Source organism: Amblyomma maculatum, chromosome 9 (assembly GCF_055883805.1).
Source record: "Amblyomma maculatum isolate TAMU_Amacu chromosome 9, ASM5588380v1, whole genome shotgun sequence".
Taxonomy (NCBI): Eukaryota; Metazoa; Arthropoda; class Arachnida; order Ixodida; family Ixodidae; genus Amblyomma; species Amblyomma maculatum.
In genome coordinates this window covers 64291700-64315419 of record NC_139352.1, presented here as the reverse complement: position 1 = coordinate 64315419, position 23720 = coordinate 64291700, and the positions used below count along the sequence as shown (strand labels likewise).

The following is a 23720-nucleotide window of genomic DNA, read 5'->3' as shown; positions in this document are numbered from 1 at the left end:
AAATGAACGGCGCGAGCGCGAAGCGTGCACATTGCGACTCTCGTGGAGTCTGACGGCAGACGCGTTCGGGTGTGTTTCGTCGCTGCCGGTCGCATCCGACAGACGGGAACATCGCCGCTGAGAGCACTCCGTTGGCTGCTCGGGGGCATTATTTCGTGTTTGGTGTCGTTTTTTTCCGCGTCGTCCCCATTACACCTTCGCGGGAAAGACTGTGCTTCACAACATGGTGGACGCCTTCCACTCATGCATCGCTCTGACGCTTCACCTGCTCCTGTTGGGTACCGTCATGCCACCAATCGCAGCTCAAGGTAAGCACCCCTGTGGAATTAGGTGACGTTTCATTGAAACAAAAAAGAGGTACTTTCGATGTAGCACATTGTATGGCAAACGAGGCAACTGCGAGTAAATAAAGGGAACAACAAACTACAAAAAAAAAAATATTTTTGAAATTAATAAACGTAACGCAGGAACTATAACGAAATAGAAATGTTCGAGCTAACAGTATACCGTAATGCTCTATTTAGCTTAAGTGGAAAGGTACCCTACTGAAAAAATTGTATGAGGCAATAACCTCAGTGTTTCTCACACAATCTCATTCCATTCACGTAATCACATACAAGTCGCATATAATTGCATAAGGTCTCATAGTTTTTTGTACATACATTATCATAAATTATGTACAATATTTTATTATAATGATGTGGCACCGTATGAGAGTCTATGCGATTAGATGAGATGTTTTGAGGTTATTGTCGGCTAGAACTTTTGGTTTTTTCAGTAGGGTATGATTCAGAACAGGTATCAGCTGCCTCCATACATTTTCTTTTAAACAATGCGTGGTGGATGAAGTGGCGTTATTGCTCACTGTTCGATACATTGAATTCCTGCCGCAGTAAGCATATTAAACGGCGCTATAGAGGTCCTCAGTCACTATGCACTGGAAGGGGATTTCTAAAACCTCCTTGGTGTACTTTTTAAGGGGCCCGTTTATGTTACGTTGAAACAAAGCAAGCTGGCGAAATGTGAATGGAGAACAACCGCTAACATAAACGGTATAAGGACCAATTTGATTTCTATCTGTGTGTTTTAGTAAGTAGATGAGTGCGCGCGCTTTTTTCTCTGGGTGTACGCGCGACATATACAAATGTGGTATTCACTTACGCCCCGTAAATAAATTATAATCTGATATCACCCCCGTGTAGTTGCCATTTCAGCAGTCAAACGGTGGCTGTAACATCATACCACGTTTGAGGGACATATGAGAACGCAATTACCATTAAAAAAAAAACAATCAACTATGCAACAATTTTTGCACGTGTGATGTGTTATGGCATCTACTTGTGACGTAATCTTCGAGATCCTTAAACCTAGCTTAAAAACAAGTGCTGAAAATTACGAAAGGAAGTCGAGTTTTACGTAGTGATTTCTGTTGTCATACACATAATTAAACACGTAGAAGTGCATGAAAAATCTTTTTCCGTCAAAATATTACTGGTTGTTAAAAAAAAATAAAACTTTGTGTACTTACAGCACCTTCGGAAGTGACCTCAGTGCCGAAGCCACAGAGCCTCGGCTTTCCGCCGAGCCTAGGTTTAGGCGACTTGGCCATCGCCAGCTGCTTTGTCAAAGCTGGCGCTATGAGCGTCGAGACGTTGTCGCTGTCCTGGACTAAGGACGGCCGCGAACTCCTTTCCGACGATCGCGTAGAAGTACACACAACGTCAAGAAGTGGGGGCACCATGCTGAGCATTCGAAACCTCCAGCCCGATGACGTCGGCAACTACACGTGCATCGTTCGAAGTCCGCAAGGTTCGCAAGGCGTCACCGTCCCACTCGTGGTCCTCGGTAAGCCATGTACGAATCATATTTAGCACGCAAAATGGCTTCACAAAGCATCGATGTAAGGCTGCCCTACGGAAAAAGTTGTATGAGGCAAAAACCTCACATTTTCTCACACACTCACTCAATTCGCATAAGAAATCACATACATATCACATATAATTGCATAAGATCTCATAGTTTCTTGTACATCATCATACATTATGCGAAATATTTTATGACAATGATGTCCACCGTATGAGAGACTATGCGATTTGTTGAGATGTGAGGTTATTGCCCGAACTTTTGTTTTTTCAGTAGGGTGCGCTAATGTGCACTTCGACTGCGATAAGGTGGTCAATACGGCACCGCGTTTTCACCACCATGTCATACACACTCGACTGCATTGACAGCAGAGTAGCGTCTTTACCCGGACTGTCATATGATGATTGCCGACGCCTTCGATGCGGCAACTTTGTTGTCATTCGGAGTAGTTGGCCGTGGTAACCGATTTTGACGTTCATCATCACTCTGCATGTCTCAGAGATTGGAAGCCTTGATGTGGAATTTGTGGCTCCCGCCATCTAATTTGGAGTTTTACCACAACACCGTCAACTAGACCACTGTGCATGCCTATTAGGCGCGGTGCGGAGCGTATTGTACACTTGACGAATGATTTCACTCAGTGTACTGTCCACTGCGGTGACAGCAAATCTGGTTATGACAGATGCAGCGCTTAGCTGCGCCTTTTATTGCGAAAGCAATACTACTAGCACTTCGAGCCTTTGGCGTGTCGTGGCGCCTCCATACATGACCTTTCTCGTGACCGTGTGACGTCACGCCAGACCAAGAGGCGGGGTCCCAGCTCGCGCCATCGGATGGTGGCGGTGAGTCCTTACAGGAGCAGCAGCGGTGACGTCACGCCATTTTCACGTGACCGTGTGACGTCACGCCAGACCGAGAGACGGGTCCCCAGCTCGCACCATCGGATGGTGGCGGCGAGTCCATACATGGCGCTGTGTCGCAGCCGAGAGAGGGCGCTCGCTGTTTGTGACGTCACACTAGGAGGATAAAGTCTAGGTGGCTTTGGATAAATGCGGCTGTGGCTCGGCTCTTCGCAGTAGTTGGGCCGTAGCCTTACGGTATATCGCATGATGCGTGTAAGGCGAGGCTGGAACGATCTGCTGCAGTCAAGCGGCGGCGCCGTGCTGAAGAAACATAAGAAGAACCGCCTGGCTACGCTTGGCTCAACTAGGCATAGCTTGAATGTTTAGCTGAACTGGTTGGTCTATGTATAAGCAGGGCCGATTGCTTTCGCAATTCCCCGGGCTTAACCAAGTTTAGCCACAGCAAACTTTTTGTTTTCGACGCTGAAGCTTCCACAACGTACAAAGATGATTGTGCTTGTCACCACGATACTCATATATCAGCTGTTCTTAGGGTATGCGAAACGATGTCGTGTTGAAATAAGAATAACTATACCGCGTTTTCTTATCCCGTTAAACCACACTTTGCCCGGTCCAACAATGGTTTAGCGTTCGCGAGGCCTACTCATGATCACGGATGATGCGCAGAGGCAATCACTGAACAATGCACCACGGTTCGTTTAAACAACCTACCAGTGACAGCGCGCTTCTATACCAACGGAACTGACGAAGGGTCACGCATTTTTCTTACGGTGTGTCATTAACCTTGCATTTTCTGGATTTGTATGTCACTACGCGACATTAACTGCGATATTTTTAAAGTAAACCCCGTCACAGCATATCGGTAAATATCAGTGGTAGTTTACCTTATTTTTGTGCTACCATCACACATCATGGCGGCAGCGGTCAGCATTGTTCCAGTTTGCTGCATCGAAATTGTTAAATTTTTTTACTACTATACTATTTTAATACACTCTTTACTAATTTTAGAGTTGCAAGAGTGCTTTGATTATTTCGCACCGTTTACTTTGCACACCTTGCTCGGATACAAATGCTCATGAATATTATGCAGTCCGAACTTCTCGCCGCTGGTTACTTCTTAATTAACCTCGGTGCAATTCAAGAGCTGGAACGGTACGCGTTATACGCGTAGGTGATGCGCTAATGAGTCGTTAACTGAGGAAAAAAGAAAAACACTGCCCATATCTACTATTAGACTACAACAAATTTGCGTAGAAATTCTACGCACAGCAGAATTTTACTCAAGAAAGACAGAAAACGCTCCTCAATGAAAACCCTCCGGACAGTTGCCTGGAGCGGCTGGATGGATGTAATATAGGAGCGTCCCCTCTGAAACGGGGTGGTAGCAGTAGCTATCATGCTCACTTTTCTCCCTATATCTTAATTATTGTTTTAGATTGGTTAACTATACCGTGCAATAGAAAGCTGCGCTAATAAGACAGGACGAAGGAAAGGCAGACGCACACAAACGCAGACTGACAACTTTATTTCGATTATTTTTACTTTAGATTATTAGCGCAGCTTTCTATTGCATTGAACTATGAACCAACTAGCCCGACAAATTTTACTCATAACTATACCATCATTCTATTTATTAAATTTTTGTTTCTACATTACTAACATTATGTAACTTCTCTGCTTTTAAGCCACCAATCTTCCAGTCGTTTTTTGCTAGCTTCCACCGCCGGTTTATTCACCCGGCCACTGGCATCTCTAAACCCCAGAGCTACAGGAACAGTGACTGCGCCTGCATCAACTTCCGGATGGGTACCATTGCATTCGAGTATAATGCGATCAATTGTTTCGCTGGAGTTACCACATACAGCACATGCGTCATCTTCATTGTTAAATTTCTTTTTGTAGCTGCGTGTTCTCAAGCACCCTGATCTAGCTTCAAAAAGTAGGGCACTGCCTCTTGAGTTGTGGTCAATTCCCAGCGCCTCCTAGCCAAATGGAACGACACACGAGGCTAGGCAACAGCGATCGATGAGCTGATAGGCCTAATGGATAGCTGCGTCTTAGCACCGGGAAGTGAATAAAAAAAAACAATGAAAAATATCGTTCGGACAAGTATGTCTTACTGCCCCGGCTGAAGAAATGCCCTATTACAAAACAAGTGAAACACTACTCTGAGGAGTTCAGTTTACTCAAAGTGCTGTGGGGACCAGTTCTGTGTGTTTGACCGTCTTCAAAATGCTGTAGCGCTGGGCTCGACCTCAGGTTCCACAGAAAGGCATCCCTGTGTCGGGCTCCTGGAAAAGATGAGACAGCAAAGACATAAAAAAAAAGAGTAAGTATTACTTGCACAGTGACCAAACTCGATCAAGCAAATTAAGGTGAATATCGCGAACCCACCCAACTGAAAACCAAAAGTTCTACGTGGCAATAACCTCATAAAATCTCATCGAATCGCATAGACTCTCATACGGTTCACATCATTATCATAAAATTTCGTACATAATTTATGATAATGTACAAGAAGCTATGAGACCATGTGCAATTATATGCGACTTGTATGTGACTTCTTATGAGAATTGAGTGAGATCAGGTGAGAAAATGTGAGGTTATTGCCTCATACAATTTTTTTTTTCAGTGTCGTAGAACAAATTAAACAGGTCGAATGTTGGAATGAGGGCTCAACTCCAGAACCACAATGTAGCACGTGTAAAACCTCAGCCGCCAAACTGCTAGCTATCTCCCAGTGCCCTCTCCATTTAGGCTGGCACGGTCGGTTTAAAACCTGGGAATCGTAGCTAAAACATCGCCGTCATTGCTTTCTTTGTCGCACCTCACTCGCACCCTTCGTTTCTGTGCGTTCGAAGATTGCCAAAGAAGCCGCGCGACGCCCCAGGAGCGTTTGCATTGAAGCCATCCCTGCTCGTGATATCTCACTGTCTCCCTAGGTGACGCTAGCTGTCCAAGCAAGGGCGCGAACTTCGTTTAACCGCTCTTTTGGCACACCGCTGCTGCCTGTTTCACTTTTTTGCGCTGCCAATGTCGAAGACGCCCCAAGCTCTAGCCGTGCTCGTTGGAGTGTGACAGAAGAGAGTTGTGTTCGCTGCCTGAAGTTGTGCCGAATGCGAGAAGCTGGACGATGAGGATACTGCGCAGCCTAATATCGATATTCGTCATCGCTTCACAAGTCGCGGTTCCATCACAAGGCCAAGGTAAGGACGCACCAAGTTTATATTGCACTTTTCCTCCTCAGTTTGCAATACAATCCCGTGTTCGCTCCCGATTTACGAGGTCTCTGCAGAACAAGCCCCGCTAGAGAATATGTGAAAGAGGTAGCCAGTCGTAAAAGAAAGAAAAAAAAGAAAAAACATGTACCGAACTCTGGAAACACGAAATACAAATAAGGTAATAACAATTATAAAATAAGTAGACAATACATACACAGATTTTTTTTTTTTTTTTTAAGAATCTGGCCTTGCAACAGCAGATCACGAAGCAATTAAATAAACGGGGTCAGATTGTTAAGTTAAGCCACAGTTAGAGCTCGAAGCAACAAGGGTTGAACACAGTAATGAAAATGTCGTAAGCAGGTTATACACGTATTTATTAACACAGCCTTGGGGAAAACAGGGCAGTATTAACATGACAACAGTCGCTTTTCACATAAATTTGGACTTTATAACGTTACGCCTCACTAAAGGATGTATGACGTCGCCTGCATGCGGTACATGTGACATCTCAGTTTTTGATTTGCTTAGAAATCTGGCAGCGTGTAATAAGCCACGAACGAAAATCCCTTCAGAAATGTAATGAAAAAGAGACGACACTGTTTAAAGGGGCAGTGAAGAGAACTCCATCCAATTATCCAATTATTGATTTCCGTAAAATGTTATTCCCTACCTCTGTGTGGACATTTCTAAGTGGCCGTGTGAATGTTTGTCCTGGAGAAAAATACACATTTATTGCGACTAAAATTACATTTAGGCATCCATATTTCCATGCATCAATTCAAACTCGTGACATTCTTACCGAAAAGGACGGGGTGTCACTGTTTTGAAGCGAATGGCAATGCCCGTGGGATCATCGCGGAAATATGCTGGTGATGACAACACCTATAATTTTTCGCTCTTTCCTAGCCTTATATAAGCTCTGCTTTCAATAAGAGTGCATGGTCTCTTTGTGTGCAGAAAAAAGTGTCCTACCAAGAGAGGCCAATACCGACATATTTGTATTTAGTGCCCTTTCAATGGTACTTCATTAATATGCGAACGCACCTAAGAAGCTACAAGTCTTGTACCAATTCAGCTTCCACCAAACTGCATTTTTCTGTCATGTCACGGATGTGCGTTCTGTCAAGGTAATCAACAGGGGAACCTTTTTTCACCTGTATACATATGTTTCGTTTATCAAAAATTTCGAAAATTCAGAGGTGAGATGTAGATTAGTCGGACCCAGCGTGGAACGATTAGGGTAGCTGTGCATCAAAAAAACGCATTGTTTCTGTACTATGTCTCTGTAGTTTCGCTTCTAAACAAACGTGGGAGGTTCAGTAGTAATACTATATTTAGCTACAAAAGCACGTGTATCGTCTGAGAGGTGCCGCTTTCTTTCTTCGGGAAAAATGTTGCTTTCGAAAAACGACGAGTGTCGCGATAAGTGCACGATTTTCAATTGGTTCCCCGTTTTGCTCCAGAGCCGCCTCGGATAAGACCTTTCAGCTTCTCGCCGGACCTTTCGTTGGGCGACTCGGCCGCTGTCACGTGCGCCATTAAACGGGGTAGCGTGGGTCCCTACACGCTCAAGTGGCGCAAATCCAGTGAAGTTCTCCCGCAAGAGCCACGCATCAGCGTCAGTCAGCCGATGGACGCCATGTCCATATTGGCTCTCAGGAACATCCAGCTGGAGGACGTCGGCAACTACACCTGCGTCGCCAGCAACGCCCACGGAGAACACATGATGACAGCGTTCCTCGTCATATCAGGTATTTTGAAAGCGCTTCGAAGGCTCAAGCTTGCACGCTCTTATTTCTGCGTATACTTCACATGTGGCGACGGCAACAAGTGGAGGAACTCCAGAAAGGCGTGCCATGTCCGCCGCGAAAAAGGCATTCGAGTACCGTTGCCCGTGATGACTTTTGCCTTAGTCTGGGCCACGGTGGCAGGCGGCGTGAGTCAATAATCTCCAATTTGCACAGCCGGCATACGCTCCACTGCGGGGTACGTTCCTTTCAGCGAATGCGTCCGTGTGATAAGGAAAAAAATTTATACCTTTTCTGTACCTCCAGAACGTTTTACTAACGACACTCGACCATCATGACGACAGCATCGTATTTGCACATCACTTATACTCTACTGCCCTTAGTGGTTTCGTTTGAATCTTGCAGAGGTCGCAAGGAACGTTTAGACGCATTCGAAGCTCGATCGCCTGACGTTCACCGAAAACAATTACTGTCGGCAGTTTCGGCGGCGCCGCTTGTACGTACGCGTTGAATTTTAATTTTTCGTGGGCTCGACTTCAACCTGTTCTTCGTGCTTTCTGCCTTGGCTGCTTGTAACATTTGTTTGTTGAAATCTTATAGTTCAATTAGATTCGTATGCAGTCGATAAACGTGCTATCGAATACTTAGGATACGCACTGAAAATAAGCCCGTCCCATGTATGGTATACGAGAAGTTGTGATGTCTTATAAAGCAAAAGCGTAGCACTCTACAGCGCTCTTCGGGAACTCAGTCAAAACTATACCGCACTCTCACTCAGGCCGCTGTGGACGCCTTTCACGTAGACGAGAGGCACTAAGACGATTTGGTATAAGTGGGCTTATCAATCTGAAAATGTTCAATCTGCAGTTACGCAATGCTCACAGGCCTTGGATAAGGCGCGTTTATATGAGACTCGAGCGGTGGTGCAACACTTCGGTCAACATTCAGAAAGAGAAAAGAAAGTTCGGAAGTATTTTTGTAACAACCGAACTGAGGTACACAACTAGTCCTGGCCTGTCGACCAACACTTTCAACCGGACTACTTAGACAGGGAGACACAAGCAGAAAACCGAAGGCGTCTGAGCTTATCCGGTTGCTTGCGACTCAGACTATGAGAGACGTCGCAGTGGAAGGCTCCGGAAATTTCGACCACCTGGTGTTCCTTGACGTACACTGCAGTGCACGTCGCAGAACCCGAGGTGAATGGTCTTGCTTTTCGCCTCGATCGAAAAGTGGACGCCACGACTGGGATTCGATTCCGTGTTCTCGAGCTGAGACCGCGGCGGGGCCTGAAACTTAGCTGAAGGGTTAAGTACTAATCTGTAGCGGCTGGTCAAAAGCGTCCACTTCCCAGTGTTGAAATAACTCCTCAATTGATGTCTCGGCCCCTCTTCTAGGCACACACTTCGGGTTACGTACTGAAAGGTCCCGCCGTCTGCCGAAGACAGCTATTTGACACTGCTCGGGGCTCGTCCCATTGTCTCGCGGCCTCATTACGGAGCGCGTGTGTACGGCGTTCTTGGAGCAGCGTCAGAAGCTGCCATCGCCGAGGCTAACACGCAAGGAAAGTGTTCTGGCGGGCACGGCTGCTTTCCCGCCATATACGGCAGCTTTCCTTGTATTGGACCGGCACGCGACGGCACAAGGCTAGGTGTTCATTCTGCCTCAACAGCTGCACATGGGGTAATTTCTGTCGTAGACAGTATCTTCATGCCGAAGACGCGCCGGTACTGCCATCGCAGCTGTTAATAATGTTAGCCAGAAAAGGGTAGAGGGGCAGAGGAGGACTGCACAGCTATCCCTATCGATTATTCACCCTGGGACGACGCGAGTTAGATTTCTGCAAGAATCTGTTAGTGGTTCAATTCTTGCGTGAATGGCGTTGTTGTTGTGAATGTAGGAAGAAAGAAAATAAAATGCACAGGCCTGCTACTGGCTCTGCAGCTAAGCCACCTCCGCTGCCTCGTGCGGACAGAAGAGAAAATAGCCAAGAAAGAAAAAAAAAGAAGAGGGAGAGAAAGATGCGTGCCGTAACAACAGCCGTCGTCCACCATCACCGAAGCGGTGGCGGGTGCAATGACGGCCCACAACAGACAAAAATTCAGTGGCAGGCCAGCCCCCGGTGAACGGCGTCGCATTTGGTGAAAGACACGGGCTCGCGGCCCACACCAGTGGACAATAAAGTTTTCTTTCTCTCTCTCTCTCTGCCGTCACGTAACAGCATGGCTATGCATGTGACCTCTGACGGCGCCTACAGCGAGGAGTCGTCCGAGTACTTCGCATAGGCACACTGATAGTGCCTTTTGACTGCATCGCAAATTGCGAATCGCGATAGCACGAACATTTTGGTGAAACGCATAAAAAAAAGCGTGCTTCGATTGCGTTTATTGCTTGGTATCTGGGTCGATTTCATGGAGGGTCAGGCTGATCCCGTTAATTTGCGCTGTGCATATGAATAAACAATGACGAAAACCTTCTTGATATTAAGTGGGGCTGCCTAAAAATACGCACCGGTAGGGAAAATGCAGTTGTTTCTGAGTTGCAGTAGCAACGGTAACACTTTATCGTGGTCCCTCACCCTGAGCCTATTTCTCCGTGCTGTTGAACTGTACTTAAAACGAAAATCTGTTTACCGTGCCGTTCTTCACTCAGGTGGACAGCATTCCCGCAGGACGCACAAGGAGCATATACTTGCGTAAGATCTCATAGTTTTTTGTACATTAACATAAATTATGGAAGATATTTTATGATAATGATGTGCACCGTACGAGAGTCTATGTGATTTGATGAGATTGTGTGAGGTTATTGCCCCGTATAACTTTTCGTTTTTCAGTTGGAAGTGCTTGCTCACATGCATGCCGACCTCTCACATCGCGCGTTTAACGAAGATTTCTAAAAGCGTTCTGCCTATAAGACGTGGTCGGTTCTTCGGCAGTATTTATAGGTGCTGTCGTCGAATCAGTTTTGCAGCGTTAACTCAATCTCTTAAGGTTTAAGAGCGCTCTTCTGTGGAAACCATTGAAGCGCTGAGTAAGTGAAGCCCTACACAACATTCACAAGAGCATGATTTCCCCGCCTTGATTCGGGCAACTACGAGGAGACAAGGCCGCAGCCTTCTGACGATTCGGACCTTTGGCGGCAAATACCGGTGCACTAAGCCGCGAAGCTTAATTCTACCTATTTTTCAGCGCAAAATCACTCATCTGGACGTTCAGAAGCAAGTAAGATCATCTAACGTTTGCCTGTCCGAGAGGCACAGCAAAAATAAAACGAACATAAAACAAACAAAAGCAATGAAACAATAGAAAGAGGAAGCAAAACCTAAGTTGTGACTCGAGTGCCATATGACCAGTACGACTTGCAAAGTGGAGTACTATGTCATAACTAGAAATTCATGACGGCTCGAAATTATATGACTAAGAATGATTTACAAAAGTGGTGTAGCATGTCGTAGTTACAAAACGATGACGTCATTAAGTCATCTCTAAGTACAACCTGCAAGTGGTGTATTTCGTAACTAGAAAATGGTGACGTCATGAAAGTCACGTGATCAAGATGATTGGTTTGGTTTGGTTTGGGGGGTTTAACGTCCCAAAGCAACTCGGGCTATGAGAGACGCCGTAGTGGAGGACTCCAGAAATTTCGACCACCTGGGGTTCTTTAAAGTGCACTGACATCGCACAGCACACGGGCGCCTTGCTTTTCGCCTCCATGGAAAAGCTGCCGCCGAGGCCGGGATTCGATCCCGCAACCTTGGGAACAGTAGTCGAGCGCCGTAACCGCTGCGCCACCCCGGCGGGGTTCAAGATGATTGGAAACGCTAATGTTGTATGTCGTGAACTATAAAATGATGTCACCAAAGATGACTTGCAAAAGTGGTAGAGTTTGAAAAGGTGCCTAGAACAACAGACTGATGGGATCATCCATAAAAACCTCAGTAAAAAGGTAAAACTGTAATTTCACAATGTATATGAATGTTGGAAATTCTCCCCCTTTTTTTTTTCTTGAGCCGATTACACCTAAACGGTCGCAGCGAAAAACGCCAACGTTTGTTATCAACATAAAGCATAGTGTGTTTTAAATGTAGGTTAGAGCAATTCTACATTACCGTGAACAGAAACATTATCAGCAATATTTAAGTTTTGCTCGTTTTTATTAGAACTCTGCGCCTGACAGAATTATTATTTATTTATTTATTTATTGCTAGAACCATTATTTGTACAGCAACACTGGCACAAAATCTCTTTGTAAAAATAATCAGCCGAAAAAAAAAAAACGCTGCGGAAATTTTTGTTGTCACGACAGAATTTCTGTGCTGTTTTTTGACAGTTAACCTGTTGTGACAACAGAAATTTTACGATAACGCCAGTATGTTATGTCGTCAAAACAGAAGGTAACTGCACATAACCAGAGAAGATAACTGGCAAGTACTACACAACTGCAGAATATTTTTTCGTGTTTTTTACGTGCTTCTGTAGTTGTTTTTTTTTTTTTCGATTTGGAGCTGCTGATGACCTGTGTTTTCACAGTGGATTAATGTAATTTAATGCTTAACATAACAGCGGAACTTATGTCAAGCATGCAGTCCATTACACGAATATCACTGAGCCGCAGAAACACTCTGAACTGGAGACGGCAAAGTTATTTCACTCAACTATAAACTTGTGATGTAAGAAACGAGGAATCCCTGTAAATAGACTAAGTAAAAGCCTAGGGATATAGAATTTATCGCACTTCACCGCAGCTGCCTAAATTCGTAATTAGTATCGTCTTTCAATGTTTACTCTCTCCTTAATACTACCACGAGTAATGCTAAAAATGAAAATGAGACGCAGTTAGCGTCTGTATCGCTATTCGAGAGAAGAGATAACGGATAGAGCGAAAGAGGTGTCGTATAAGAGGTCTGCAGATCTAACTTGCACTGACATTGCACAGCGCACGAATCCACCTTGCGTTCCACCTGAACCGAAGCATGGCCTTCAAGGCCTGTCTTCAACCCGCGTTCTCTGGATAAGCAGCCAAGTATACCGTCGAGAGTCTCGTGTGCTGATTACGAGTATGCGGCTTTTCACATATTTGAATGCGGCCTGGACAGCCACTTGTGTGTCCTCCGTGACGACTGAGTGTTGCTACTAAGACTTATTTCTGTAAACATACCTTGCCTGGCCTAACCTCAACTTTGCTAACAGACTTGACAAATGCACTTCAGCTGCTGAAGTCTGGCTTCCCCTAGTAAATGTTCTGCCTTCTTTCTCATCACCCGACGCTGCATCTGCGCAGGTGAAGCTGTTCTACACGCTTTCAACAGGATCTTCGCATTGTGTAGTTCTCCGCTGTCGTCATATCCCTAAAACCTCGAAACCACTCGTTGCTTCTCACCTTTTCTCCCTTCCTTGCTGAAAAAAGCTCTATGATGCAATAACCTCACAGAGGGTTTATCATATAATTTCATTCAAAGAGCACACAGAAATCATACAGTGGCGTACTTCCCGTCAAACATGCAAGATTTTTTTATATAATATATGACATCCTATGATATCTGCATGCTATTTGAATGACATTTCATGATAAACTATGTATAACGTTACTGCATCGCAGAATGTTTTTTCAATAGGTCTTTCATGCTGCCCTAAAGGTTGACAGGAGTTTCTATCTTTGTATCTTGTCGCCCGTTAGCTGTAGCAGGTAGCGCTTCGCTCTACGCAACCTGCCACAGCTGGAAGGTGGCCAGCAACGCCAACTACAATGTGGACAACTACAACACCGACGCGAAATTCAAGAAAGGGCGCCAAATACCTGCGCTTTAGAAGAACAGGGCGACACAGGAGTTCACCACAAGAGTATTCCGATTAAATTTACTACACGTTGACAACTACCGCAGCGAGGCCTTGTGCGGAAGCCCCGGGTCGATCATCGTGGTCGCTGCTCTACCCAGCTGGTGAATCCAACGGAATCAGGGGTCCCATCCCTAGTGAAAAAACCGTATGAGTCACAATAACCTCGTACAAATTTTCATATTAAACTCGTACTAAACTCATACAAATGTCATATAATCTCATACTAGAATAATTCAACGTATGAGAAATATGAGATTGTATGAGATTTGTATGATTTTAGTATGAGAAACCTGTATGAGGTTACTGCGACTTTTTTTTTTGTTTGTTTCACTAGGGATGACCTTAGTGCTGAGCTCACCAGTGGAGCACCGCGTGAGAAATATAGCCTCGGCATCAAAATCCCCGTAAACTGTGGTCAGTGAATGACTCCAAAGCGGTTAAACCAGCAGTCAAAGTGCAATCCATGATCCCGCCATACCTGGCGGCACATATAGGTGGTATACACGTTATCTTGCCGGGGTATGTCCGGCTATGAGTTGCAAAGATATACAGGGCGTTCTTCCCGATGCGTGCAAGAACGGTTCTATTTCACATCGAATGAAAGAGGTAGCACTGCGTTATTCCGGCGCTCCTGTGCGGCAGGAAGACGGACGCCTTTCGACGTGCGCTTGCCTCTCGAGACGCTATCTCGCTCTGTGTTCGGCGCTCTCTCCGGAGACAGCGAATCTCGAGATGCTCTTGTCTCCTTCCGCGACACCGCTCAAGTGGCGGCAACGAAGGAGCCCATTGTTCACTCCGTAATCGTCGCGGAAGAAACAATGACGCTCCTCCGGGGACCAGCGATGCGCCTCGCGATTGCCGCCACCTTGCTGTCCTCAACTTCGAGCCGAGGTAAGGAAGTCACGGCGATCGGTAGCGCTGCTCGAGATCCTATAGGAGGTGGAAATTTTTACGTAGGCGACCTTCATGAAAGCAATGAGAAGAAGAAAGAAATAGTCAGTGTATCATCTCATTAGAGCCGATTTTGGTGTAGCGATTGTTTCTTAGTTGTATTTTATTTTGCCAAATGAAGCATCTTGTGAGGTTGTCCTCTGCATATTAATGACGTAAGAATTCAGTTTTCGAAGTCTATACACATGTGCTTTCGAAACGTATTGTTTCGTAATGGGATTATTGATTATGAAGCAGTGCGCCAGGAGAACACCCAGACAGGAAGTACTGAGACCAAACAACAACTGTAAATTTATTGTTTTCGCATCAGCTTGAGGCCTCATTAACTCCGCCTACCGTGAGCCCCGATTTCATAGATGACTTCTGGACTGGCCTTGACCAAATATGGATCGAGGAGTGCAAACATTATGTCACGGCGCTTGGGCGAGCCTGCAGTTTAGACGAATAGCTGTTCATCCTAGTACCGTTTAATCACTGTACAATAGTAAGATTACACACTGAACTGTTTGTGCCCTCATTTTTATCATTACAAGGAATAATAAGTAACACATTCATTTGCATTTCCAAAACAACAGCTAGTATCAACCGACGGGAGGCCAGCCTCAACCGCAGCTATATGCATTCTAAAACGCTGAATTAACCGTGCGGCAATAGAGAGATTTAGTGCACCGTGATCCGCGATCCGTTACCGTGATCCGCCAGCGCGCGTTCTATTGCGTATGCCCAGATCACTTTGATGCCGATAGATGGCGCCACATGATTGATGTCGGCACATTGACCTGCCGCATCGGAACCAATCAGCTTGTGCACCTCGCCCACGAGCGGCAGAGGGTGACGGTGGCGAATCGCGGATCACGGTATGCTAAATCTCTCTAATGTGGCTTTCAGGACTGCCCCCTATAATCCGACCATTCGCCGTCCAGCAAGATCTGTCCCTGGGCGACTCAACTGTCTTCGTGTGTGCCCTGAAACCCCGAAGTAGGGGCCCGCACGACATTGTATGGCTTACGAGTGACGGGACAGCGTTGTCTGGAGAAGAACGAGTGGGCCGCGTGACCGTGCACATGGAGTCGGACGTGCTGTCCATCCTTGCGATCAGGGACATCGGGTACGACGACGCTGACACCAACTACACCTGCGTCGCCTCCAATGCAAACGGATCGGATCGACGCACCGCGGTGCTCTTGGTGTCAGGTAACCGCGCACGCGGCGTTTGTAATGCCCATTGTTTCTCACACACGTGGCTTCTAAGCCCTGTAACGGCTCACCTGGGAGCACTGCTGGAATACCTAAGCTTGATGGTGAGGACGAGATTTCTCGTGCCCTGCGAGATTGCGAACGCTGGAGACGCGCACCCTCTTGGCCTGTATATATTTGACGAAGACAGTACATAGAAATATCACAGCGCTATCCGCGAGTTGGACGGCAGCTGATTTCACGGCGTATACTATTGGGGATAAAAGTCTCCAGGACACGCCTAAGGCGATCAGGGCGCACAGGTGCCACTTTTTTTTCAACTACCAACTCATTTGACTATCAGCCTAACTTAAGCCTCCAGAAGCGTGGCTTCAAGCTATCGGCTTGCCGCAAATTCGATGGTTAGCGTCAACACAGACACAACTGAGCACAGATCAAACACAAACGCACAGCAGGAATAGATTAGATTTTCAAGAGCCTTCGCTACAGCCGGTGCACTCTCTTCTGATCTAGCCTTACGACAGCACTGGAGAACTTAACACACACACACACACACACACACACACACACACACACACACACACACACACACACACACACACACACACACACACACACACACACACACACACACACACACACACACACACACACACACACACACACACACACACACACACACACACACACACACACACACACACACACACACACACTCTCTCTCTCTCTCTCTCTCTCTCTTCCGCTGTCTGCTGTATGCCGATTGCACGAAGGCGGCCGCTCGGTACAAGTGAGCTGAAGCTCTGGGTGATAAGCGATAGCCAAGTGATAATATTTTCTGCAAACGCGTTATAGAGCCATCATCTTCGTAGCGCATGTTTCTTCTCATGGAAGATGAACATTTATATGGCTGGAAGAAACCAATGGGCGCTCTTGATAATGTGATCTGTTCCATGTGATCATCAGATCCAGATTATTCTAGGTCATATTGTCACGGGTTCTCTCGTTACCCGGACGGCAGTCCAGAAGGACAGAGTCAAAGGACGGGGTTGAGGCACAGGAGGCAGAGAGCAGGCGCTTTACCAGGCAAAAGCAGCGGCGTCCCAGAACCACGCGCACTCCGCAGAACTTCGTCTTCTTCTCCCTCCAGAGCTGACACGGTTAGCGCGGGTTACACTACTCCTCCCCCTGGAAGGCGCATCGTCCCGATGCGCGCTCCAGCGTAACTGAAACGTTAAATCGAGCAGAGCTCAGAGTCAGAATACGTGGTTCTAGCGTTCACAGTAAGTTTTGAGGCGAACCACATGCACCACTTCAGGATGAGGGGGCCGACGAGATGTGCTTGGAACAATCGGAATCACCTCGTAATTTACGTCGCTTATACGGCGAACGACCTCGTATGGGCCAAAGTAACGTTTTAGCAGCTTCTCGCTGAGACCGCGACGGCGAACGGGAGTCCACACCCACACTTTATCACCAGGTGCAAAATGAACTTCACGATGCCGGAGGTTGTACCTGCGTGCATCGACGTGCTGGCGGTCTTGGATGCGTAGGCGTGCCAACTGTCGGGCTTCTTCTGCGTGCTGGGATATCAGTTGGACATCGTCGTAAGAGTAGGCCTCCGGCTCATGGGGAAGCATGGCGTCAAGCATGGTAGTCACCTCTCGGCCATGCACCAGGCGGAACGGCGAAAATCCGGTTGTTTCCTGAGTTGCGGTGTTATAAGCGAACGTTACGTAGGGAAGAATATCGTCCCATGTACGGTGCTCGACGTCCACATACATAGATATCATGTCGGCCATAGTCTTATTAAGGCGCTCTGTGAGCCCATTCGTTTGGGGGTGGTATGCGGTAGTTTTCCGGTGGTGCGTGTTGCTTAAACGCAAGATCTCCGCCATTAGCTGGGACACGAACGCGGCACCGCGATCTGTGATCAAGACTTCGGGAGCACCGTGACGCAGGACGATGGACTCGACGAAAAACTTCGCTACATCAGCCGCTGTTGCAGAAGGTAAAGCTCGCGATTCAGCATACCGTGTGAGGTAATCCGTAGCAACAGCAATCCAGCGGCGTCCCGAGTTGGACGTAGGGAAAGGTCCTAGCAGGTCCATGCCTACCTGCTGGAACGGAGTCATAGGCGGCGGAATAGGGTGAAGATGTCCTGCGGGTTGTACGGGCGGAGTCTTACGTCTTTGACATTCGCGGCAGGTCCTGGTATAGTGACGAACAGTCTTAGCAAGTTGAGGCCAGTAATACTTGGAACGAATTCGTGCGAGTGTTCGGCTGTATCCCAAATGCCCGGAAGTTGGGTCGTCATGACAGGCGTCCATAATTTCATTACGTAGGTCAGCCGGAGTAACCAGTAGCCAAGACCTCGCACTCGCTGCGAAGCTCTTTTTGTATAGCACATTGTTGCGAAGACGTAATGCGGGTAGAACGCGCAAGAAGACGCGTGGAATGGTGCCTTCTTGACCTTCCAGATGGGCGATTACTTCACGGAGTTCAGTGTCGTGTCGCTTCCGTGCTGCCATATCGACCGTGCTTATGGTACCTATAAAAGCATCTTCATACTCGTCGTCTTTACCGTCAGATGCTGATTCTATAGGGGCTCTCGAGAGGCAGTCAGCATCTGTGTGCCTGCGACCGGACTTATAAACTATTGTAACATCGAATTCTTGCAACCGAAGGGCCCACCGTGCAAGTCGCCCTGAAGGGTCTCTCAGAGTGCTGAGCCAACATAGAGAGTGATGGTCGGTAACCACCTGAAATGGGCGTCCGTACAAGTAGGGTCTGAACTTATTAATCGCCCAAACTACCGCGAGGCATTCTTTTTCAGTGGTCGAGTAGTTAGTCTCCGCCTTCGATAATGCTCGACTTGCGTAAGCGATTACACGCTCGGTCCCGTTCTGTTTTTGAATGAGTACGGCTCCGAGGCCCTTGTTGCTGGCGTCTGTATGAACTTCAGTCTCGGCGTCCTGGTCAAAGTGCCCGAGTACAGGGGAGGTCTGTAAGCTTTGTTTAAGGCGGTCGAATGCACGCTGCTGTTCATCTGACCACTGGAAGGCGACGTTCTCCTTCGTGAGATGAGTAAGTGGTGCAGCGACATGAGAAAAATTGGGAACAAAGCGCCTATAGTAAGCACAGAGGCCCAGAAACCTCCGTACAGCGTTCTTGTCCGATGGTGTAGGAAAGGAGGTGACGGCGGCTGTTTTATCGGGATCTGGACAAACACCCGCGCTGCTGACGACGTGGCCAAGAAATTTTAATTCATCGTAGGCAAACTTGCACTTTGTTGGCTTCAGAGTGAGGCCTGCGCTTCTTATAGCTTGTAGTACTGCTCTCAGGCGAAGAAGATGATCGGAGAACGTGCTTGAGAAGATTACAACATCGTCAAGGTAGACCAGACAAGTTTGCCACTTCAGTCCGGCCAAGACGGTGTCCATAACGCGCTGAAAGGTTGCTGGGGCGGTACAGAGGCCGAACGGCATCACTTTAAACTCATATAGACCATCCGGGGTGATAAAAGCAGTCTTCTCTCGGTCGCGCTCATCAACTTCGATTTGCCAGTAACCACTTTTCAGATCTATGGATGAAAAGTAACGGGCATGTCGTAGATGATCAAGTGCGTCATCAATGCGAGGAAGGGGATAAACATCCTTCTTGGTGACGTTGTTGAGACGGCGATAGTCAACACAGAATCGAAGAGTGCCATCCTTTTTCTTTACTAGTACCACTGGAGCTGCCCATGGGCTGTGCGAGGGTTGGATTATATCGTCGGCCAGCATTCCTCGCACTTGGTTCTGAATAATTTCACGTTCTTTGAAAGAAACTCGGTAAGGCGACTGACGAACAGGGTGAGCAGCGTCATCGGTAATTATTCTGTGTTTGGCAATGGTCGTCTGGCGAACTCCGGATGACGTAGAGAAACAGTCTTGGAATTCTGCAAGCAGCGCTATCAATTCGGCCCTCTCGCTCACAGAGAGATTGGGTGCAATGCTTACACCCAAAGGTGCATCGTTCTGCTGCGAAGAGGATGAGCAAGCACCTTCCGACAGGGCAACAACTTGAATAGGGGCGGTAATGCTCTCCATGGTACCGAGAGCCGTGCCTTTCGTAAGGCGCTGTGGAGTGCCACAAAAGTTGGTGACTAGGACGTATACGCAGCCAGTATCCAGCTGCGCGATACCTCGAGCAACACCAAGACCCCGTTCAAGGAGCAGTTGATCACTTCCTTCCAGCAGAACTTCGCCAGAAGCAACGTGGTCGGACGTGACAGGGAGAAATACGCTAGACTGGGGCGGTATGGTTACGTGCTCCGCCAAGACGCGTGCCGTGCAAACTTGGGGCTTTGTTTGCGCCGAGGTATATCGAGGTTGACTAAGCGTGAGGCGGCGGTCGGTAAAGTCGATTACAGCGCTGCAATCACTCAAAAAATCCATGCCGAGAATAATGTCTCTGGAACATTTCGATAGTACAACAAAGGTAACCGGGCACCTGAGACCGTTAATCTCAATACGAGCAGTGCATCTGCCGATTGGGCTCACGAGGTGGCCTCCAGCGGTTCTGATATCGGGGCCATCCCACTGCGTCGTTACTTTGCGAAGTTGGCGGCATAGCTCCCCACTCATAACAGAATAGTCTGCACCTGTGTCAACGAGTGCCGTCACGTCGTATCCGTCGATCACAACATCGAGGTTATTGTACACTGTGGCGCGACGGTCGTCGGAAGCTCCGTCGGGGAGTTCGTCGTGAAGTTGGTCAGAAAGCTCGTCGGAAAGCTCGGCGGGAAGTTCGGCGAGAAGTTCGGCGCGAAGTTCGTCGGGAAGGTCGTCGGGTTGATCGTCGGTTCGCGTGGGGGAGCGGGGCGAAAAACGTGGAGGCTCTTTAACAGGAACGGGTTCGGCAACGTCACCTCCAGACGTCGCCGGGCTTAGTTTTCCCGATGAGGGGACAGGCTTTGCCGTCGATTGCTGCGAAGGGGAGAATCGTACCGGCGGGATGGTGTCGAGTGAAGGTCGCGACGTGAAGACCGGTCGGGTGGTGGTGAACGGCGCAGATAGTCCGCGATGTCGCGGGGTTGCTCGCCGAACTCCGGGCGGGGAGCATTCCGCTGGAAACCACGAAGACCAAGCTCGCGGTAAGGGCAGCGACGGTAGACGTGGCCTGCTTCTCCGCAGTGGAAGCATAGTGGGCGTTGGTCGGTTGTCCTCCACGCGTCAGCCTTGCTCATCCATTGCTGCTGCGGACGAAGATCGTACACAGGGACACGGGGTTGTGCAGGCAAGTACTGACGGCGAGCAGGCGGCGGTGGTGGCTGCTGCGGCGGCGGGCGACTAGCAACGGACGCGTACGTCTCAATGGGCTGAGTAGGTGAAGAAGCAGCGGAGCACTGTGGATAAAGGGCACGTTGTACTTCTTCGCGGACAGCATCCGTGAGGGCGCAGGATGCCGTACCATCAGCAGGTGGAAGCAGCTGCCGTATTTCCTCGCGTACAACTTCGCGGATGATCTCGCGTAGGTTTGCGGTGTCGAGGGAACCGACAGGAAAGCGAGCAGCTGAAAGGTTGGAAACGCTGGGACCTCCAGCAAGGCGACGATAATGGTCCGCTCGCGTAACCAAGGCTCGCTCGATGTTCGTCGCCTCATTTACAAATTGTGCCACTGTAGTCGGCGGATCACGAATAAGCCCGCCGAAAATGTCACTCTTGACGCCCCGCATAAGTGCACGCACCTTTTTTTCCTCGGTGGCACGGGGGTCGGCACGGGAGCTAAGTCGTAGGACGTCTTGAACAAAACTCGTTACAGTTTCGTCGGGTCGTTGTACTCTCGTTTGCAGAAGGTCTTCTGCTCGCTGTCGCCGATACTGATTGGCGAACGTCCGTCGCAGCTCTTCCTTACAGATGTCCCAGGATGTAAGGGAGGCCTCGTGGTTTTCGAACCAGTGCCGAGCCGTACTGTCCAGGCAGAAATACAAATTCTGAAGACAGTTTTCGGCATTCCAGCCATTGTGGCGGGCCACACGTTCGTACTGCTCCAGCCAATCCTCCACATCTTCGGAGGCATCGCCATGAAACGTGGCAGCCGCTCGAGGAGCCATCGGTAGGTACACCACGGACGGTGCAAGAAACGAGTCCGTCTGTTGACATTGGGTCGTGGTACTCCGGGCCATTGTAAGTAGTGAAGAGCCTGAGTTCGGCAACAGACCAAATTCAGGGGCGAGCCCTTGAAGTCGCCGACTGGCACGTATCTCGGCCTCCTCGTCGAAGGGGCGGCGGCTGAGACTTGGGGGCGAACTCAGAGTAGCGGGTTTTGAGGGGCTGTGATGCATTTACCCTGCGTCTCCACCAGAATGTCACGGGTTCTCTCGTTACCCGGACGGCAGTCCAGAAGGACAGAGTCAAAGGACGGGGTTGAGGCACAGGAGGCAGAGAGCAGGCGCTTTACCAGGCAAAAGCAGCGGCGTCCCAGAACCACGCGCACTCCGCAGAACTTCGTCTTCTTCTCCCTCCAGAGCTGACACGGTTAGCGCGGGTTACAATATGATCTTTACTTTGGCGCAATCATAGTGTCAGCAAAGGGTCCGGTGCACCCGTCGCTGTCATCTCCCTTTTGAGCGGGGTCGAAAAACGCGGGTACTCTGTGTGGGAGCTGCATGCTTTCCGCCTCCAGAAAAAAGTTTCGGGTGATAAATGCGTATACTGTATACCAAGTTGGTCACATATCATGATGAGGAGGTGTTACAGTTCTACGCAGGAATGAAAAGTTTGCATTTTGTCCTGTAATCAAGCGCAAAATCATTCCCCTGCATTCTCACACTCCATGCAAGGAAAGTGACCCACCAATATTTTACTTTCATTTTCGTGTCAGTGCTTTCCTGCGTGTGTATAAGAAAACCAAACGGAGAGAAGCGGGTCTGTCTACGTCTCAAAGCTCCGCTGATGCTACGAAACTGTTCCTAGCGGCCTCCGGATTTTTTTTTTTTTTTTGCATTTTATTCTTGCGCCCGAATGGAAGGGGCGGATACTTCATTGCTGCGGTTTCCGCAAATGTGAAGTGATAATTTGTATTGATTGCACTCTTCACCAATTGATGATACCAGCAGGTCACTAAGCTAACAGCGCACACTCTCGCATTCATTCATTAATTCATTCATTCATTCATTCATTCACTCATAAATCTTTATTCACAAGCATGACTTGAGTGTAACTGGACGGGATAGATCAGGTTGAGGGAGTCAGACTCTGAAATGAAGACTAGCAGGACACTAAACTTGTGCTTTGGCGTCGGTAATGGGGGCTGTCCAGTCTTCGTATATCTGGATGTGATGCTCCCTGCCGCCTTCACTCAAATTCGACGTTGCGAGTGACGCCGAGAGATGGCGTTACTCGTCCACTGTTGGCGCTTCGTTGTTTCGTTTCGGACTGTCTCTGGTTGCTGCGTGCCAATAGGTTGGTCGCATTCGAAGCGTGAAGCCGTGCTCGGAAGCTATCTGGTGCTCGTGTGCGCGATCCCAGCGGAGCACTTCCGGTGCGTGGATAATAATGCATATTCCTTGGTGTCTGTTTGCTACAATGTTAATTGTTTTCACCGCAGCTAAAGAGAGCGACGTGGGTAAGTCTACACAATTACTTGCTAGTGTCAGCGTAGCTCCGTGGTCAGCATTAAAATGTACAAGTGATGTCGCAGGTAGCAAAGGGGACTCGTCTCTCTCCCCTCCCCCCTCCCCCGCCTACATGAGGACTAACGTGACGAACAGCGTTTGCTAAATGTATAACCGCATTCGAAAGTTCACATACTGAGATGTGTAGCACTAACGCAGGCACACGTCGACTTAAAGCTCCTCACCATGCAGTAACTCCTTCCTGCGCTGCGTTAGCATCCTCTGTCGAAAGGTCAGTGAATGGCTTGAAGCCATATATATGCTAGACGAGAGTACGCGAAATTGCCCCAAGACCTACCCTGAATGTTTCGCTACGTTAAAGCATTACGCCTCCTATTTAAACATACCGCGCAAAAGACACGAACCTGGGAAAAAAA

General features: G+C 48.2%; 1 protein-coding gene and 1 long non-coding RNA gene across 3 annotated transcripts in view; one reads left to right on the top strand and one right to left on the bottom strand.

The window, feature by feature from the left end:
- The window catches only part of LOC146179229 (cell adhesion molecule Dscam1-like), a 185462-nt gene that overhangs the window by 6000 nt on the left and 155742 nt on the right, over window positions 1-23720 (top strand). Inside the window, exon 1 of one of the 2 annotated variants that reach the window (XM_084578909.1) lies at window positions 15536-15680. The exons of the other annotated variant lie outside the window; for it this stretch is intronic. Coding sequence (XP_084435035.1) covers window positions 15551-15680 — 130 coding nt within the window. The 5' untranslated portion in view covers window positions 15536-15550. Of the gene's footprint in view, window positions 1-15535; window positions 15681-23720 lie in introns of those variants that run through there. 2 annotated transcript variants of the gene reach the window in all.
- Window positions 4745-23720, bottom strand: part of LOC146179223 (uncharacterized) — a 294299-nt gene continuing 275323 nt past the window's right edge. The window contains exon 6 of the long non-coding RNA XR_014700712.1: window positions 4745-5017. This is a non-coding gene — a long non-coding RNA (uncharacterized LOC146179223). The remainder of the gene's footprint in view (window positions 5018-23720) is intronic.